This window comes from Tinamus guttatus, unplaced genomic scaffold (genome assembly GCF_059628265.1).
Source record: "Tinamus guttatus ecotype Peru unplaced genomic scaffold, ASM5962826v1 Tinamus_guttatus_pri_ptg000356l, whole genome shotgun sequence".
Classification (NCBI taxonomy): Eukaryota; Metazoa; Chordata; class Aves; order Tinamiformes; family Tinamidae; genus Tinamus; species Tinamus guttatus.
Genome location: NW_028288890.1, coordinates 822,153 through 841,555, shown reverse-complemented (window position 1 = coordinate 841,555; position 19,403 = coordinate 822,153). Strand labels below are relative to the sequence as shown.

Here is a 19,403-nt window from a genome sequence, read left to right as displayed (position 1 = left end):
GGTCCGTACACAACGGCTAATGTCAGCTGGGCTCCCCACAGTGCTATGTTTGTCACTGACATCACGTAGCCAGTATCTGGCAGGAACCACAGACACACGTGGTACCTCCGAGCCAGATGTGAACGGTTATGGCAGAGGCCAAACGCCTTCGAATACACGTAACACAAATATGTGAGTGATTACAGGACACGGAGAGCTGCTGCGATTCTGAAATGACCACAAAAAGAAGCACAACTCTCACAGATTTTTGTTCGAGACCATGGAGAAGAGAAACCAAGAGATAAACCTCTTCCTCCTTTTAGTTTTCACTCAGTAAGTAGAAGTAGCACTGACATATGTGATCTACATTAAGAAAACAACCTCTTCAAAGTAACGATTAGGACAGGGTCATGTGACACCAGGCTCTTCAAAACTGCAGTTATTAGAGAGCAGATGAAGTCTTCGGTTAATCCAGATTTTTTCCCTTAATTTTATTTTAACATCCTTGAGTGCTTTCTGTGACAAAGGAATGCTACGGAACCATATTACATCCCTCTCTGCTCAGTAGGATTTTGACTTGATCAATGACCTCAGGAAGAAAGCTTCTACTGATTAACTGTGCTTTTAGATCAGCTGCAAAAGTTTTAGTGCTTCTTAGGAAAAATCATCTCTAGGTTCAATGCCAGGGACAGATCAACTTTAGCTGCATTGGGAGAGGAAAACCAGGCTGTGAAGAAGAGCTTGAGCTAATAGGGCTTTTATTCTCAGGTAGGTCAATGGAGTCTTTTCTTGGTATCTTGCAACTTATTTCAGAATCTTGTTTAAGCTTTTAACAGTTAATTATTCAGAATTATAGAGTGATCTGTTTTATTCCTCTGAGAATGTGGTTGAAAATTCTGTTCCTTCCCATTCATCTCAGGCTGCAATTCTCTGCCTTTAAGAGGCCAGCACAGACATGCAGGTTTGGGCAGAGGGCTCCACCTTTATTGCAGCTCTTGTGCAGAAAGAATGTGTCAACAGTAGCAAAATCCTGCGTATTGCCTAAGTGCTGAAAACGTGAAGGAAGAGGAATTCAGGAAAGGTTACCAATCGTTACGTGGAGAAACTCTTAGTAAAAGCAAAGTTACAAATAATGAGGGTCAGATATTGACTTCGAGCTAGAAAAGTAGCTTTTCACACTGGGAAAGTTTTATTCATCTCCCCATTGCTGACCACCAGAGGGAACTCTTGTAATAAGATTCCCAGCTGCTTGCAGCACGGAAAGCCCAAGCTGATGTAAAACTCCATCATCGTCTGTAGTTTTGTGGTTCAGCTCAAAACAGAAGGAGATGGGGTGCAAGGGTGGGACTGGGAAGGGAGAAAAAGCAGCAGTTTGTGAACCCACAGTCAAAAGCTTTTTTTTTTTTTTTTTTTTTTTTTACAGTGGTCTGGCAGGAATCAGGGGAAAAAAAAAGTTTGCCATTGTAAGTGGCATTTGCTGTGAACCACTGAACAGAATAGACATATTTTCTTGCCACAGTGATTTAACTCTTCTAGATGCTTGGGCTCTCAGCGAGAATCCGCAACTGCAGCTTTTCAAATATGTGAAAAACTTGGGCATGGAGCTGTGCCAGACACATATTTCTGCAGCTAGCTAGTGAACATGTCAGCAGCTGGAATGGGGCTCTGGGTTCTGAGCACATTGTGACTGTCTCCTACCTATCTGGAGAGGGCACAGGATCAGCAGGGGAGGATGTTTCTTTGTTAAACCATTGGGAAAGCCGCTATCAGCACCTCTTGTTTTCTTGTGGACTTGCTGAGCAGCAGGTCGCCACCTGTAAGCCAGGTATATTTTATCACTAGGATATTTTGAGGGTTAATATGATCCTAATTACCTGTCAAAGTCCTGTCTATAAGATAGCTATGGGGCTTCAAAGCACTGTGCAAGGAAAAAGATTCAGGCAGGCATGAGGACAGCACAGTTAAGGACAGATGGACTCCAACATTATGTTTATCCACGTACTGCCACATGGAGGCCACACAGTTGAAAAAGCCCATTCCTTTCTGGATAAAGCTCGCAGAACTGAGCAGTGCTGGAAAATAATTCAATGGATTTTTATACAGGCTCTACAGACATTCACCTGGATCTTAGGAGAGACTGGAGAATAACCTGGAAATGCTTACTATTGCTCCATCTTTACAGATACCTCCCTGAATTCATGCCCCACACGCATTTCTCTGTGGTACCACTGGATCCTGTGCTCTCCCTGTCTGCAGACCCCCGCATTGCCAGGGTCAGTGAGATGATCTGGCAAAATTTAACCTTTAAACCTGAGTAAATATAACCTAAATTTAACCACCGGCCGCCTCACGGGAGGCGGGGCCGTGGGTAGAGCCTGCGCTCGGTACCCCGAGGGGACCAGCGCGGTAGCGGGCAGCCCGCGGCAATGACCGACCCCCGCGTGAGAGCGGCCGCCACAGGTCACGCCCCCTTCGCCTCAGCGCGCCCCCGGCCGCCGCGCATGCGCACGCGCTCGCGCGCGCGCGCCCATCTCCCGCCTCACGGAGCCGCGCGGGAAGATGACGACAGCGTCGCCGCGCCCGCGTCTCCCGCGTGCGGTCACATCCGGTAGGTGAGGTCAGGGCAGGGGCCGCCATTTTGGGTGGCAGGGCTGGGCGCGGAGCGGGGCCCCGCGGGCGGCGGCGGCCGCGGTGGGGGGCGGGCAGCGAGCGCGGCCTGCGGCCCGGCGGCCCCCATGGCCGGGCAGTTCGACTCCGAGGACCGGGCGAGCTGGTACTGGGGGCGGCTGAGCCGGGCCGAGGCGGTGTCGCTGCTGCAGGGGCAGCGCCACGGCACGTTCCTGGTGCGCGACTCGGGCACCATCCCCGGCGACTTCGTGCTCTCGGTGTCTGAGAGCTCCCGCGTCTCGCACTACATCGTGAACAGCCTGGGGCCAGCGGGCGGCCGACGGGCCGGCGGCGAGGGCCCTGGGGCCCCGGGTGAGTGACCCCCCGACCCGGGCTGGCGGAGCCCCGCAGCCCGCTCCGCCCCGTGGAGAAGGCCACGGCGGCCTCCTGGCCCGGGCCTCGTGTCCGTCCCGGGCCGCGCTGCACGAACCGAGGCGCGTTTGGCTCCACCGGCCTCCCAGGAGCGGAATCACAGTTAAACTCGCTCCGGAAGCGGGAGCCCCGCGCTCCCCGCAGCGCTCCCGGGGGACCCGGCGGCCTCGGTGCTCGGCCCCAGCTTGTGGCCGCAGAGCGGGGACCAGAGGGCGGTGCGAGCCGCTCCCGGGACCCCTTTGTGGAAATGTCACCTGGCAGAGCCGAGTGGTGACGAGCTGGTCCTGCGTTAGCAGGCAGGCTTTCTTTCAGGGCGCACATCAAAGTGTGTGTTGGGTGATTTAAGTAGTGGGAATTCCTGAGGAACAGAAAGGCCTCTTTAAAAAAAAAAAATCAGTTGTGTTTTTTTTTTCTTCCTTTTGCATCCTTTGATAAGGGCGGTTGATAGCATTCCTCAGCACCCTAAGATCTAATATGAAAAAAAGCTTAAATACAACACCGGTAGGACAGAGAATATCATTTATGTTAGAAAAATATTTCATGAGAAACAGCTTTTTTGAAGGTGCAAATGTAACTTAATTGAAGGAGAGTCCCCAGCAATGCTTGATCCTTAGATGTGTGAGAACATTGAGTTAAAAGGCAGCAGAGTCCCTGCTGGGGGAATTACTGAGTGCCTTGCTAAAACTACTCAAGTTGTGATATCAGTGTTCACAAAGTGATGTGGGCATGTTACTAGCATCTCAGAAAGGAGCTACTAAAAAGTTTTGAAGTTGGGAAGACCTGCTATACAATAAGAGGTCTGTCTGACTTACTTGCAGAAAAGAAAGCTTAGCACATGAATTGCTAGAGACAGATGTTTTCTGATGCTTTCTGATATTTGTGTTTGCACCATTATGCTGTGGTCTCCTGTGCTCAAGGGATAACACTTTACAGTTGAAAAATTTGGAAAAGCCAGAAGGCTCAGTTTATCCTAGGAATCTGCCATGGTTGCACAATGCATCCAAAACATGAAAAACTTCACAAGGAGGAAATCAAAGGTGGCTGATTTCAGCTGGAAGTGGAAGTCATTACCTCCATGGGAAGTCAAATGGTTTACCAGAAGACCTGGTGAATTCCTTATTGCTTAATGTTTGTCAAAGCAGAGACTTACTGTTGTCATAGGTTTATGGAGGCTTGATGCAGGAATTGCTGTGCAAAATGCTGGATTGAAGGTATGTAGAACAGGGAAGTTACCGGGATAGTCCCCTGTGGAATCCAGTCTGATAGGATTGTAAAGATAGTAGTGAAGGAGGACCCTTCAGTTTTAGCACCAGTCACTTTGCTGGGCTGTTGTTTTGGGCAGAGGAACTCTTCTCTGGAGAAACAGTGTTTATATATGTATGTATATATATATGTATATATGTATTATTGAATGCTTGTTCTAGCTACTGTGATACTGCTTCAGTAAATAGCTGCTCTACTTTTTATTTATTTATTTAATCTTATATTACATCCTTAAACTCAGGGAAGCTTTGTGGTATTTGTTGGACTGGTTCATGTTATGAGTGTCTTAACTTCATTGGATTTTGTTTCATTTTTATTGCTGAATGTCCTGTAGATTGTTATTTTCTCTCTTAAGTGTTTGCCTTTATTAGAAAGGTATGTACTGTTGTAGCTGTGTAGGCTGTTGGCATAGTAGGATTAATCTGTAGCAAAAATAATTACATTTTAGTTGTCCATTTTTTCCCTCCCCTGGTTCCGAGGATGTTATATGAATATGGGTGATATCTGCACTACAGATATTTCTACAATGAAGTTTTAGTGGCTTTAAATTACACCTCTGTGCAGAAGTTGCTGTCTTCTCGCTCTCAAACTAATGAAGCAAATGAATAATAGAAAAACAGATTTTTTTTTCAGAAAAATGTAGGTGAAGGGGGGATGTTCAGGATTGGGAGGGAGATGGAACCATTGGTAGAAGATTCAAGAGGATTTCCTACTTGGATAGGGAAGGTGATGCATAAAAGCTAGGTAAATGTTTGCCAATTGTCATGTTTATATATTGTCATCAAGTTTTTGTCATTATTGTCATAATTGTCACTGTGGTATAACTTTCTTGAGAACTGATTGTATTTGGAAAATGCATGCCTCCACTGAGAAATCTGAATATGCCAGATCAGGTTCTTTGCTCTGATTTTTGTTAGTCTCTGTTAAGCATGTGCTTAATTTCATGGGTGCTTTAAGTTTGCCATGTGCAGATGGAACTTAGGAACCCAGCTTCAATACAGAATGAATTAGATGAGGAGCTTTGTCTCCCCTAATATAAAAAGTCTTAGTGTGTCATAAAAGTGAAATACCGTCTTCTGTTTCCAAGTTATTAAAAAAAAAAATCCTTAGTTTAGTTTTGGATTTCTTTACCTAAATGTGGGTGTTAGCATGGTAGTGGACAATAAAGGAAATATTTTAATGCATCATGTGTTTGCAATTTGACTGATGGATCCAGGGTAAAAATGTAAGATATGCACTAAAGCAAAATGCCTAAAATATCTGAAGTAAAACATGTTTCCTGTTGAAAGCACAATGTGACAAATTCGGAAACCTTATGGAGTCATAAAATTTGTCTCTCTAAAGTAGGAAAGTATGACCAATACAGTGTAAAAGATGGTGCTTTCAGTAGGTATGTGTTTCAAGAATAGGCTTCTTAACTTACCCTTTTTAATCACTTCCATTGTGATTTCATAAAATTCAGATGGTACTTCCTGGAATCATGTAAACTTTACTTAATGATATCCATACCTAGCTGTTTGTATAATGAAATTACTTTAGATATGAGTGAGGAATATGGTTTAACTCAGACACTTCTTATTATTTTTTAAGATCTCACATTCCAAGTTACCGGAAGCTTGGGAAGTGCATGAACTCAACTAGGGCAGAGTGAGGAAGAAAGGGGATACGTCTGTGTGATTCAAAGGAGTTGCTTACAGGGATGAGTAGTTCTGCTCCAGGGGCAAGCTGAGCACCTACTCTTTCTTTGCCTTTGCAGAGCTGGGAAGGAGGGAAGAGAATTTCTGGTGCTTTTTGATTGTCCAACTTCAGTAGCAAATGACTAAAGTTTCTCCACTATCTAGACTTCCTTTTACATACCTTCTCCTCTTCCCGAAGGCCCTTAGAAGATGCAGACAGCGTGCTGCTAGAAATAATGCCTTCCAGAAAAGTGTCCCATGATTATGGGAAAAAAAAATCAAAGGACTAAAATAAATGCAGAGTTTACCAGCTACTTGATAAGCAGTAGCTGTATTTTCTGACCTGCATTTTAAAATCTTTTAACTATCTTTTAAATGGTTAGTCTCATTCCTTCCCCACAGAGGTCCTAAGTAGATTTTTCCTCTTAGAGTCCAACTTAGGTTTTATCCAGCTACTTTTGGCAGCCTTTCCAGACTGTTATGTGTTAGTTCAACAAAGCTGTTTTCAGCTCCTTGCTGTAAGGTTCATTTGAGCCTCTCAAACATTTCCAGTCCCATCAAAACAAAAAATAAATCTTTATTCATCCAGCTGATAATTGTGGTGCTGACAAAGCTGATGAATGCTCCTGTTGAAGTGCTTGTTTCCTATGACTTTAAGCTTTTTCTGTATACAGTTATTTTGCTGGAGGCAGAAAGCCTACTGATTGACTTGGTTTGTAGCAGGTTTTGCAAAGGTAAATCAGTGTTTTAAACTCTAGATTTGTCATGAGAAATCAGTTCTGTGTCAATACTCTGCTGAAGTATCTCTGGTCATTAGAGAATCACTGTTCTCTGTGTGACTTCTCTGAAGATCTCTGGTGTTCTGACACACGTGTAGTTTCTATGATTTTTTTCTTTTGATATGTGTCCATGTAAGTTTAAAGGCTCTCATATGTAAAATAATAACAGATGCACACATGTTTCTGTCAGAAGCTTGATATCTCTGTCACTGCTTGTGAAACATGTCTTCCCACTGCTCACAGTGTAGCCGACGTCCACCATTGCCACATATTTGGATGTTAAATGTTTGTATTGTGAACTCAAGCTATTTTGAAGCACTGTAGGAATGTTTTGTGGCTGCACAGGTAGAATCTACTGTAAGAGCACAGAGCTAAGAGGTGCCATCAGATGAAATTTCAGAGTTCTTGCTAGTTCTAGAGCTGGGTTACATTTCATCAACAAAGTTGAGGGTTTGTTTTTGGTCTTTGTTCTTTTTCAGATAGCAGATTTTCTTCATGGTAGTATATTGTGCTTTGGGAGAGTAACAAGGAATATTACTCTTCTTTTATGCCAAGTTCACACTTCCTACTGATATTTGTGATAACTTCCTTATCTATTGTTAGCTTTTTTTTTTTTTTTTTTTTTTAAAGATATGGCTTTGTTTCTTGGCTCATTGCAGTTGCACTAATTTCTTTTGAAAGTCTTTCAGGCCTGCCAGTATGTTCAAATGTGCATTTTCCCATTACTTAATTATGCTTCTTTAAATTTCCAGTAACCAGCTTCCCTGATGTTTGAGTTCCTTCAAGATACTTTAACACTTATTTATTGAGTGTTTGTCAATGTTTATCTTATAGAATCCGGTGTCACTATTGGAACCCCTTTTTGCTCCCTTGAAGGAATTTCTTGTAGAGTTAGCATTCCATGCTGACAGTGCTACTTTGGAGGTTTTTTTGGATCAGTGACAGCTTGAAGAATTCTGCTCGCTTTGTGCTCGAGCTAAGTCTCAGAACTGTTAGATATTCCCTGCAGAGAAACAGACTTGCAAAGGAAGCCGCTCATTCTTTCTAGAAGAGTTACTCATTAAAGCATAAATCTTTTCCTCTCCATCGCCCTCCCCCACTCTTCCACAGTTCTTCCCATAACTGAATACACAGTGTATAGCATGGTGGAAATACTGCATCATGCATATGTTCTTTTTTTTCCCCAGCTAAGCCTGAAGAACAGAAAATTGGGGAAAAAAAAGGTGTAAAGAACTGGTTGAAAACTGAAGGGGGTATCTCTGCTTTCACACTTATGTCTCCAGTATGAACAGGATCAATTTCAGCGTATTTGAGGATCGGCTAATGTATAATTTAGGCTCAATTTAATGTGCAGAGAAACTAGAAGACTAGAGATTAAGAGATGGAATTACACTTGTTATGAGAACATATATTGCCTTCTCACATGCATATACATTTATAATTTTATTTAAGTAGTAACTTTTATCAAAAGGAAGAAAATATTTTGCCCACTCACGCAAGTTTGCTGTACTAAGCTGCTTCCTTAGTGGCAGTGCCTGTAACTCAAGATTTCTTACAACATATGAATGACAAATACTGCAGTGTTGTCTTTTTGAAACAAATTCAAACTGTGAAGGGAAAAGTCTTTTTTAAAACCTCTTTCTTGGAATAATACCAAAGTTTCATTTGCTTTCTAGATTTAGAATATAGAACAACAATAAGAAAGGAAACGTCTTGTAGTGAAAACTGCATATGTGCCTGAGAAACTTAGATGTACTGACTTTTTTTTATCTGTTAGGTTTGTATAATATCCAAAGAAACACAGTACTTTTTTTCCTACTTAATGAAGATTGGCAGTGCCAAATCATTTGTTTGTTACATACTTTTTCCTTTCTTTGACAAAACCTGTGCAATGCAACTTTATCTTCAGCATCGGGATAGTGCTGTCTCTGATTAAAAAGGTGCAAAAGATCATTACTTTGCTGCCCTGCTAAACCAAACTGGGAATTTCAGATTTCTTTAATATTAGGGAAATAAGTCCCAAACTATGACTAGATGCAAGCAATTTTGATTATTAAGAAGTATTCTTTCATTTTCACATCACATAGGTTAGACATGATGAATGTGGATGGTCCAAAGGTGACCATTCTGCATCGAATTACCTATCTGTAAATATACTACTTAAGTGTTTAATTTAGTCGTCACTGTTGTACACTCTGTTGATGCATTGCCTTCTTTTTTTTCAGGGTTGAATCCCACCAGATTTCGAATAGGTGACCAGGAGTTTGATTCTTTGCCATCTTTACTAGAATTCTACAAAATACACTATTTGGACACTACAACATTGATAGAACCAGTTTCCAGATCCAGGCAGAATAGTGGTGTTATCCTCAGACAGGAGGAGGCCGAATATGTGCGAGCTCTCTTTGACTTTAATGGAAATGATGAAGAAGATCTTCCATTTAAGAAAGGAGACATACTGAAAATCCGGGATAAACCTGAAGAGCAATGGTGGAATGCAGAAGACAGCGAAGGAAAGAGGGGAATGATACCTGTTCCTTACGTCGAGAAGTATAGACCTTCCTCTGCTTCAGTATCTACTCTGATTGGAGGTAACCAGGATAGTTCCCACCCACAACCACTGGGTGGGCCGGAGCCAGGGCCCTATGCCCAGCCCAGCATCAACACTCCGCTCCCTAACCTTCAGAATGGCCCTATTTATGCCCGGGTTATCCAGAAGCGAGTCCCTAATGCCTACGACAAGACAGCCTTGGCTTTGGAGGTACATAATGGGCAAAACTTAGAAGGAAGAGATCTGTTCAAGGGCTTTCCCTTTCAATCACATTATAATTTTTGTAGGAATAAGAAAGAAAAATATTGTTATACTGATTTTGCATCATGATTAATAAGTTACAGATAAAATTTTGTTTTGGAAATTAATAAGTGATTAGCAAAGAGTTTGATTATTATAGACTGTTTAGCTGGTGAATCAATATCCTGTCTTTTGTCAAGCATCACTAACATAAGTGTTTCCATCCATGTTTTCACTTCTAAAGTCTTTCTGTTTTATGGGGGAGGGAGAGGGAGTGGTGTGGTATGTCTAAGCCTATGTTTACTGTTGATTGCCTCACCCCAGTCTTTAAAAGGTGTGCTCATTTTTTTTCTCCTATCTCAGATAAGTGTGGTTTAAAAGCAATCACTGGAAGCATTGATAGGTCTCTTTAAAATTACACAAAGATGACGAGGATCACACTTGAGTTTTATAGTAACACCTTGACCTCAAGCAAAAAGTTGCATTGTTTTTAGTTTGTTGAGCATACATTACAACTCATTAGGGAGGTCTCCTGTAAAGCAGTGATTGATGGAGTATGATTTGTAATAAAATGGTGAGTTTTCCTAAGATTGATTCACTTCCTCATACAATTAAATCCTTGTACATGCCCTTTTTAATATTTCCTCTTAAAAGGGGAATAGAGTGCTCTATCTCTACACATCAGATAGTTATCCCTCAAGTCACATTTGAGGAAATTGAATCTAAGGTATTCTCAGTGGCAGACCTTTCCCTTAGGATGATATGTAAATTGTATCCTTTAATCTAGGCTTTCTTTGAGCTAAAGGCTCTGGAATTTCCTGATACCTAATTGACTTCCTGTTTATATAACATTTTAAGTACTTGGGAAAACAGTTTCTGTGCTGAGTCAGAGTATCTCCCCTCCAGTCTCAAAATACTTAGTTTAATTTTTCTTAGTATAAAATGCATATTGGTACTTCAGAGCAGTGATAAGTATATGTACATCTCTTAAGTACAAAATTAGCAAAAGTAGAACAATGTATTGATCTTTAGCTCATGAGATATAAAGTTGCTTTGTATTGCAAGCATAATTTGTCTAGGCATCAGTGTGACTACAGTCTGAGTTACTGTATGTTCTGTTTGTTACATTTCTGAATCAAAAGGATTCAGTACTTTTGGGGGATTAAGAAGTGTGCATTGATATTCATGCCAACTCACATGATTTTGTACGAACATACGAAGATTAACTCTCGGAGTTTCAAACAGCCTAAAATGACCTCTTTTTACCTCTCTCCTTTTTTAACCTCACTGTCCTAATCCAGCTGTCTCCTGGAGTTTGGAAACACCCCTGAAGTTTTCATGGGGACTGTTACAATTACCAAGTTTTAGGTTTTGCTTAAGATTTTGGAGATCATGTCTCGGCATATTTATCAAAATCTTTTGTTTTTTTTTTCTGGGTTTTGTTTTTAAGCTTTTATTGACTCCTTTGCTTTCACATAAAGCAGAACCTCAGCAGAATACTCCCACTTGTCTTAAACAAGTGAAAATGAAAACCTTTACCCACTGAAGAGCAGCTTTTTACTGCCACAGCTGATCTTCTGTTATCCTAGTCCTCTTATCAACTCTCACGTTCTGTCAATTATGTTGTGCTTGGAACGTCCAGTTTCATGGAGAGCATCACTAACTTGTATCTCTAGTGTCTTTTACTGGCTTGTGCTGATCAGCTTGAAGTGTTTGAGAGGAAGTCAAATGTGTGGACTCTGTTCATATCCTGACTCTGTCAGGATGTAAGTAAAATTTATACTGTCTTTCTACCTTTGTACTGGAGCAATGCCCTTTGTAGAGCTTGCAGACTTAAATACCTATTTGCAGACTTAAAGATTTGTATTTTTTTTTCTACAAATCTTACAAATTGAGGTGGTTATCACTGTTTCTAATAGACCTTCCTAGCTTTCCTGCTCTCTTTATCACTTAAAATTATAATGTTAGAGAGTTGCTTTCAAAGTACCGTACTGGGGTGGGCGAAGCAATGTGCACTTCTTTCTCCGAATATTTCTTCATCCGGTCTGTCTAACTACTGTTCTATGTTGTCTCCTCCTTTTTTCACATTTTCTTTCACTTCGTGGCATTCCTGTTCTACTTGAGATCTTTCTTAGATGCCTTAGTAGAAAGCGCTATGTAAGTTTTGTCAGTCCATTTTTGCCAAGGCCTCTTAATAATTATAAATATAGAACTTTTTTTTTTTTTTTCCAAAATGAGAACCCTTAATTTTAAACCTGCCAGTATCTAGAGGTGGAGGTGGAGCACACTGGTCGTTTTAGGCAGATAGGTCCTTCACATCAAACTTTTTTTTTTTGACCAAACTACAAAGAGCATATCTGTACTGTTCCATTAGGTTAAAGCTGACATAGTTTCAAAGAGCTAAGGATGGGGGATCAGAGCAAATGATGTTCTAATCAAGGCTGTGCTGCATTATGGGAAAACCCATTTAACATTTTTATCTTTTATTTGAGTTTTTGCTTGTAACTAGACCTATTCAAGGAGCTTCCAGAGTCTGTTTTTACTTAAGAGGAAGAAAAAAAATATCAGTGTGGTAGATGACTTGAAAAATATCTTGCCTTTTTCACTACAGTATTTAAGAGTGTATTTTCTTTGTAACAGTAGTAGAACTCTGCCATTTTGACCTTACCAAAGAGGGGTACCTGCAATAAAACTACTGCATAGGGAAGGCTTCACATAAAGTTTTGTTTTGCTTTGAAACATATGGGATATATTTAGTTTTACAATTTCGGATGAAGATAGGGATCAATCTGACCATGTAGCAGAGTGCAAGTGCTTTCCTGATGAGCTGTGCTTGCTGGAATAATGCACAATAGACTAAGGATACTATAAGTCAACATTAAAATTAAGGAGAATTCAGTGGAACAGCTGTCTGATCTAAAAGCAGAAAAGTTTTGCAATTCCAATAAGTTATAGTTTTGCTGAAAACTGTACCTAATCTTCAGGAGAGTATCTGAAATGCAAAGTAGCATATGGTGTTTCAAACTAGATCTAGAAAGGCCTGTAAGGAAAATTACTCCAAAAATAAATTAAAAAGAAGTTTCAATTCCAGTAATGATGGAAATGAAAAACATTAGGAGGAATGCCTCTGTGACAAAGTTAAAGCAATGAATGTATTTAGATTTTTTTAAATTTTTGCTATAAATAAAAATAAAAATAATTGAAGTAATGTGATAAAATGATCTATTTGAAAAAAGATAACTCTTCTAGCTTGAAAAAATAATACAATACAGGATCACTCCTCTGGCACAAGATATTGGCAGGCATCACTTTAATCATTGATGTTACCTGGTAATCTGTTGGTCTAGCTGGATGGGATGACAAGCTTTTTTGTCGGGTTGGAACTTACATTTTGGAAGCTCATGCAAGGATTATATTCAGATCTGAAATATTTTAAAATTATTTAGCATAGTATTCTTGTAATAGTTTGTGATTAGGAAACACAGTTGATATATTGTTTTGCTAAATGGACTTTTTCCTTGGGTGCAAAACTCCCAGTGATTAGCAGCAGTAGCAAAATTATACGTAGTGCATGCTTAGGTTCATGAAGAACAGAACCAGCATGTAGTAGTCAAGAAAAGCTTCATTTTTGCCTGTAGCAAACACATAAGAGATTTTTTTTTTCCAAATCTGATTCATGAAAGTGTCTATACCCGATGTTTACAAAAAATAAAATAAAGCAAGACGGCGAGAGTCTCCAGTGTACCTCTCATCACTGGATGAGTAACCTCAGAGGCACAGGAGATTAATTAAATGCCCGTGTAGTGTTTTGAATTTATGAATTGTTAAAAGCTGTTCTGGCAAAAGATTTCAAATGATTAAAACCTGTAAAGCTAATAGACTAACATTTTAATTTGTTTTCCTTGTTCTTCTCTCACTGCCTGGAAGGTGAGAATAATGAGATTCTGTCTTGGGTCACAGTGTTGAGCATCTTTGTAACTAGCGACTGAATATTCAGTGAATCTTTGGATGAAATGCAGTAAGGCTTGAGGACATGCCCTGAGAATTTATTTATAGTTTTATGAAATTAAAATGGAGAGTATAACTCTCTGTAGCGTTCTGCATCCTGTGACCTGGGAAGTGTTCTGAAAACCTTTCTGTGTTACCTTGTAAATAAGAGTATTGATTAGATTCTGCATGCAGGGGAAGAAATGCAGTTGGTTGAACGACTTTCAAAATTAAAATTGAGGAACTGTTTAGCTTCCAGATATACTTTGTACACCTGAAAACCACTCCATCTTAATGAAATTGCTTATCCAGTACAAGCAGAATACAGACTTCTATCAATTCTGGCAAATCCATTTATTGTGATGGAGACTGATCAGTCAAGTCTCAAGGGTCCTAAAAGGCTCTAAAAGTTGGTATTGGCTTGCAGATTTTCAATTTAGGTAGTTCTCACTTAAAATATATGTGCTACTTTCTCTTCATACTCTCTTCATGAGTGAATAACATAAGATAGCCTGGTGTATTAAAAATGGTTAAGACTAAAATTCCTTTTTTTATAGAAGTATCTCTTGATGTACTTGGGGCATAAGACTCCAGAGGGAAGGGTAGCAGATCACTCTATGTGTTTTTATGCTCTAACACTTACTTATTTCTTATTCTACAGGTCGGTGAGCTTGTAAAGGTCACAAAGATTAATGTGAGTGGTCAGTGGGAAGGAGAATGTAATGGTAAACGTGGTCACTTTCCATTCACACATGTCCGCCTGCTGGATCAACAGAATCCTGACGAGGACTTCAGCTGAGTGTGGCTCAACAGTTTCGCTTACAGATGGGAACAATCTCAACTTGTTTTAATGCAGATGCCATCAAGACTATGTTCCGACAGATGTTGAAAGCGGTATTGCTTGTATAAGCATTCTGATGATAACCTGCAAACCCCTGGGACTGAACACCACCATTCCTTAATCAAGGGTCATGTAATTCAGGGTACGACAGTAGATAACTTGTGTGTCAAGTGGCAGAACTAGTACATGATTATAGGTTGTAATGCCTGCTTATGTCCACGAGCACAGCAGACTGGACCTTGCCAGCAGCAGCAGTTGGAGAAAGCAGTAACATAGATGTTATTACAGCGTTTATAGCTCTCTCCAGTTCTGTTTCTTGTGTTGTTCTTCCTCAGGCAATAAACATCAACCTTAGACAATTCAATGTGTAGGTAGAAATTTCACAAATTTATCCTGGAGCTTTCTCCATTTTTTTTTCCATTCTGAATTCTCTGTCCTAGAAAGGCTATGTGTAGTACTCCACATGGTGAGTTAACTGCACATATTACAGATTTTTTGAAGCACATTGGGGACAGCTATATGATTTAGAGATGCTTACCATTTTAATGGTAAATGACAGATCAAATCAACCTCAGAATTCTGTAAGTTTGTGGACACTAGATGTGATTTTTTTCAGTACTGTTGATGCTTCAAACATAGCAGCTGTTTTAAATTAAAATTTTTGATAATACAGCAGTATCTCTCTTATCCACAAATATAAGGCTTATGGAAGTGTAAACATCCATATCAGTGCTGAAAAATGTGCACTTTAATGCATAGCTTTAAAGCAGTGTTTGATTCACTAAGTATACTAAAATATTGGCACTGCTTTCAGATAAAATTAAATTAGGTAGGGCTGGTTTAATATTTTTAGAATTTTTCAATATTCCTCTACATTACAGTAAAAATCAGCGTCAGACATGATGAACTGACAAACCAAATATTGCTTTTATTTTAAAGTTACTCTGGGGACTCTACTGGTTTAATTCCCATTTGTAAAAATATCTGATAGTTAATTCATGAGGATTTTATTTTTAATAAACTAATGAAAAATACCTGTGTGCTTCTGGATTGATTCTCAAAAGGCATAATAGAATAATTACAGCTTCATAGTTCATAATGAAAATCAGTGCATTGAATAGTGATATTGTGCACTGCTTGATTTGCTTTCTCAGCCTGTTCTTCTAATTATCTGGTTTTCTCTATTATAAATCAGAATGGATTCAGTAAGTTTTGTAAACTAAAATTAAACACTGAAGTAACTATCCCTCGCCTGTACCTATATACAGCACTCTAGTGACCAAACTTAAGCAAATCAGTTTTGTAACTCTGACTGCATTGTAATCCATACAGAACAGTTTTTGTAAATAGTATTAAACCAAAAGCATTTTTTTTGGTTGATAGAAACCACGTGACTAGAATGTCTCATTGGCTGTAAATGCTGCGGGGACTAGTTCTCACTGCAAAGGCTATTGCTGCAAGGCATGAACCCCTAAAACAGAATACTGGTAACACTTTACCTCAGAACTGTGTAACATGCTGGAAATAACACTTGCGATATTTAAGTACTAGTTGTTTTACTTCAGAACTAACTCGTCAGCAAGTCTGACCAATTTTCAGGTAATGGGCACCCAATAATACTGTAGACTAACGCCAGTGTACATGAATTGTACTTTTCTATCACCAATATCCTAAGCACTACAAAAGATTATTAGAAAACTGACAGTGGGTCTGTGTTTTTTTTGTGGCAGTGTTCTAAGAAGAATGGTAACAGGGTAATTGCAGTACTGTTCTAGCTTGGAGTGCTATTCTGGTTAATATGATATGCCGGTCTTCAATTGTGGGATCACTTTCAGCTTAGTACAAAGTCTACTTTGGAGAAAAATTGAGGAACTAACTCTAAGTTCAGTAACACATTGATTTTTGTAAGTCTAATTTGTATTTTTCCTCTGACTGATATTTAATGCAATTTAATTTTCAATAGTCATAGTTGTTAAATACAGACTTGCATACTAAGCTTATCAGTTTGCCCATATATGCTTATATTTTTCTTCAGGTATTGCATAAGCAGCCTAATGAACTGTTCTTCAAATAACATGGTTTACTCTGAAGGATTTTTTTTTTCCAATCACAATTATTCAAAGCCCCTGCATTTGTAACTTTCCAATCAGCAGTTAAGATACCAAAACTTTCTTTTTTCCTGAAAGTAATTTTATTATGCAAGTCTTTCATTTTTACTATAAAAAATGAATTGTTAACTAGCAGATACCCAGAAAACTTGGCAGGGTTTTTTTTTTTTTTTTTTTTTTGGTGAAGACTGTATAAATTGCAAATATTTGTATACTTTGAGAGAGAGAAAAAAAATAGAGTCTTAATAGCTGCTGTTGCACTAGAATTCAAAGTTCTTGTCAAGCAGTTTTTCTTAGTCAGCTGGTACATTATGCAACCGTTTTCCACTATTCTGTTTTAAGCTGAGATGTGATTTTGTTTCATAGGTGATAGAAATTACTATGTTTGCTTTTGTACGAAATAGACATTTCAACTTATTGAGCTCTTAAAAGGAAATAGGTAGAACATACGTTCATAAATGTGTAGACGAAATCCTCTTGTGGCCTTTGTTTCTCCTCTTCTATTTGTTCCTTCTCCCCAATGCGTGCAAAAAATCATTGCTCAGAATGTTGGTCACAATCTTTTGTCTCTACTTGGCTGTGTTTTTTTGGTCTATTGTGCATAGGCAGGTGTTAGAACTAGAATAATCATTTCTAGGAACACCGTGAAAGCAGAATGCTCAATTACACTGTGTTCTTCTGGTGCATTTACACATTATATCACACTAAAAGTACAACTGGCTGCTATGTTTTTTTTAATATATATTTCATTTTGGTAAACCCCAGCCTTTTTACTAATATTTGACCTGGTTAAATCTTGTTAATCCGTTTGAATTGTATTTGTTAATAATGCAAATATTTCTAATCATGTTAAGAATAAAACACTTTTTTTTAATGGTTTTGAGGAAGGATTCTAACCAAACCAGTTTGAAGAAAAATATGAACATGTGCCATTGTATTATAACACTATCCACTTTCTTGACAGTTCAAGTCTTTTTTTTTATTTTTTTGTAGCATGTAATGTATATGTTCATAGTACGTGAAGTAAATAAAAGTATAGCCAAAACATTGTCCTTGTCATTCAGCTACCATTAGAGTATTTGCATTTAATAATATAGAAATACAACGGTTGTCTCTAGTTTTAAATGCCCCTACTTGTATGAAAACAACTAAGCATAATACTTGCAGAAATAAGATAAACCAAGATGACTAACAAAAAGTATTAACTCATTTGCAAATGAGAATTCATAGTGTTGCTGGTGTATCAGAAGATAGTGTTGGGCTTCTTTGGATGGGGAGTGTCAGTGTGGAAATATGAAATGCTTCCTATGCAATATTTGAATTATCAGCAGAAATGAGCATTTAAGTATACAAATAGTGGCAACAACTTTCTCATATAAGCATTTACTACTGGTTTAACAGGGTTTCTTTTCAGTTGTGATAGTGGGAGAGTAAGGTTTCAATGAAAGATTAAGAGCTGTGGTGCTGTGTCAGGGGATGAAGTCCATAGAAAATGAGGAATAGGTCTGATCTCCCATGTGGGAGGACATTTCAAACATGCCCCTGTGTTAGACCTGCTTTTCCCACCAGTCCTTAAAAGCTGCAAGGGGAAGAGGCCTTCAGGCCCCCAACAATGAGAATCAATTTAGCTGTAAAACCATAAAAAAAAAAAAAGTTCTAGAAACATACTGAAAAAATGGAAAGATGTCTGTAATGGTGCTATTACTCTCCAATATCTAAAAAAACAGGCAGTTTGAACTTGTGGTGTTCCAAAGAACAGTTCTAGCTTCCCTGCACCACTTAGCTCTGCACTTTGAGCCATGGTTAATTATGGACCAAAATAAATTACATTTGAGGTATTCAAAATCCGTCCAAGCATTTGGCCTTCTGGAGGTGATCAACTGCCCCTTGCTGCCTGGAAGCTCCTTTGTTCAGTCTTCTATTTAAAACTATTTGTAAGAAGCTCTACTAAATATTCCCATTGAAACTTTATTTACTTCATTATCGTTTTTTTTTTTTCTAAAAGAATCTGAAGAGTAGCCTTTATAATGTTAGCACTGCAGTTAATAGTTTTCCTCGCTTATAAGCAAAAGGACAGCATTTCTCTTGGTCACAATATCACAGTGATGACTTCTTATATCTTAAGTTGATTCATACCCAGTTAGCTGGCTAATATAGATAATTTTCTCAGTCAATACTGCGTGGCATAGTCTTCAAGTGGAAATTTAAGTGAGTGACTGTTTTTAATCATACTGAGATGCCAACTACATTTCCTTGTAATGCCTCTATCATCTCCAGGTGGTAAATTTTCATAGGTTGCAGTTCTGCCCCAATTTTGCTGCAGTGTTCTTCTAGTTTGGCTGCAGGAGAACTGAAACCAAAGCCTGCCTTTTAATGGCATGACCTGGGATAATTTAACAGCTCAACACAGCAGGAGGGTCCTGTGCCCCTATCCACACATCCCTGAGTGCCATGTCCTGATTCTTAACATGGACCAGTACTTTGCCTGTTTTCTCTGAGCTGATGTCTCAGGACTTGCACAGAAAACTCGTGCCTCTCCTTCCTCGTCTGCCTCCTCCTGGCGATGATTTTCCACTGCAGTAGCAATTGAATCAACTCGTGTAAAGGTTGCTGCTGCAAGGGACGAGGCAAAGATTGCAGCCGGAAATTCTGCTTGGATCGTTTCCCTGCATTATACTGTTTACTCCTAATGCTCCAACAAACCCCAGACCACTTTCCAAACATTTGTGTGCCCTCTGCAACTAGTGCATTCAAAAATATTTCAAGTATCCAATAATATGCTACAATTCGGCAAGATTATCTTTTTTTTTTCACTTTTAGCAAATAAGTATTCTTAATGTGACCTGGTTTATTTGCACCATTAAGCGCCACATAACTTGAGTACCTACTCAAATAAGGATCACAGAAAAGACACTAAATGTGATCCAAATCTAATTTCTT

The 19,403-nt window shown here is 39.3% G+C and overlaps 1 protein-coding gene across 1 annotated transcript; it reads left to right on the top strand.

The window, feature by feature from the left end:
• Positions 1-2,636: 2,636 nt before the first annotated feature.
• Positions 2,637-16,078, top strand: CRK (CRK proto-oncogene, adaptor protein). The gene is made up of 3 exons (XM_088530020.1): positions 2,637-2,958; positions 8,962-9,497; positions 14,176-16,078. Exons 1-3 carry the CDS (start codon positions 2,715-2,717, stop codon positions 14,311-14,313), a joined length of 918 nt encoding a protein of 305 aa, XP_088386146.1. The 5' UTR covers positions 2,637-2,714; the 3' UTR covers positions 14,314-16,078.
• Positions 16,079-19,403: the final 3,325 nt, after the last annotated feature.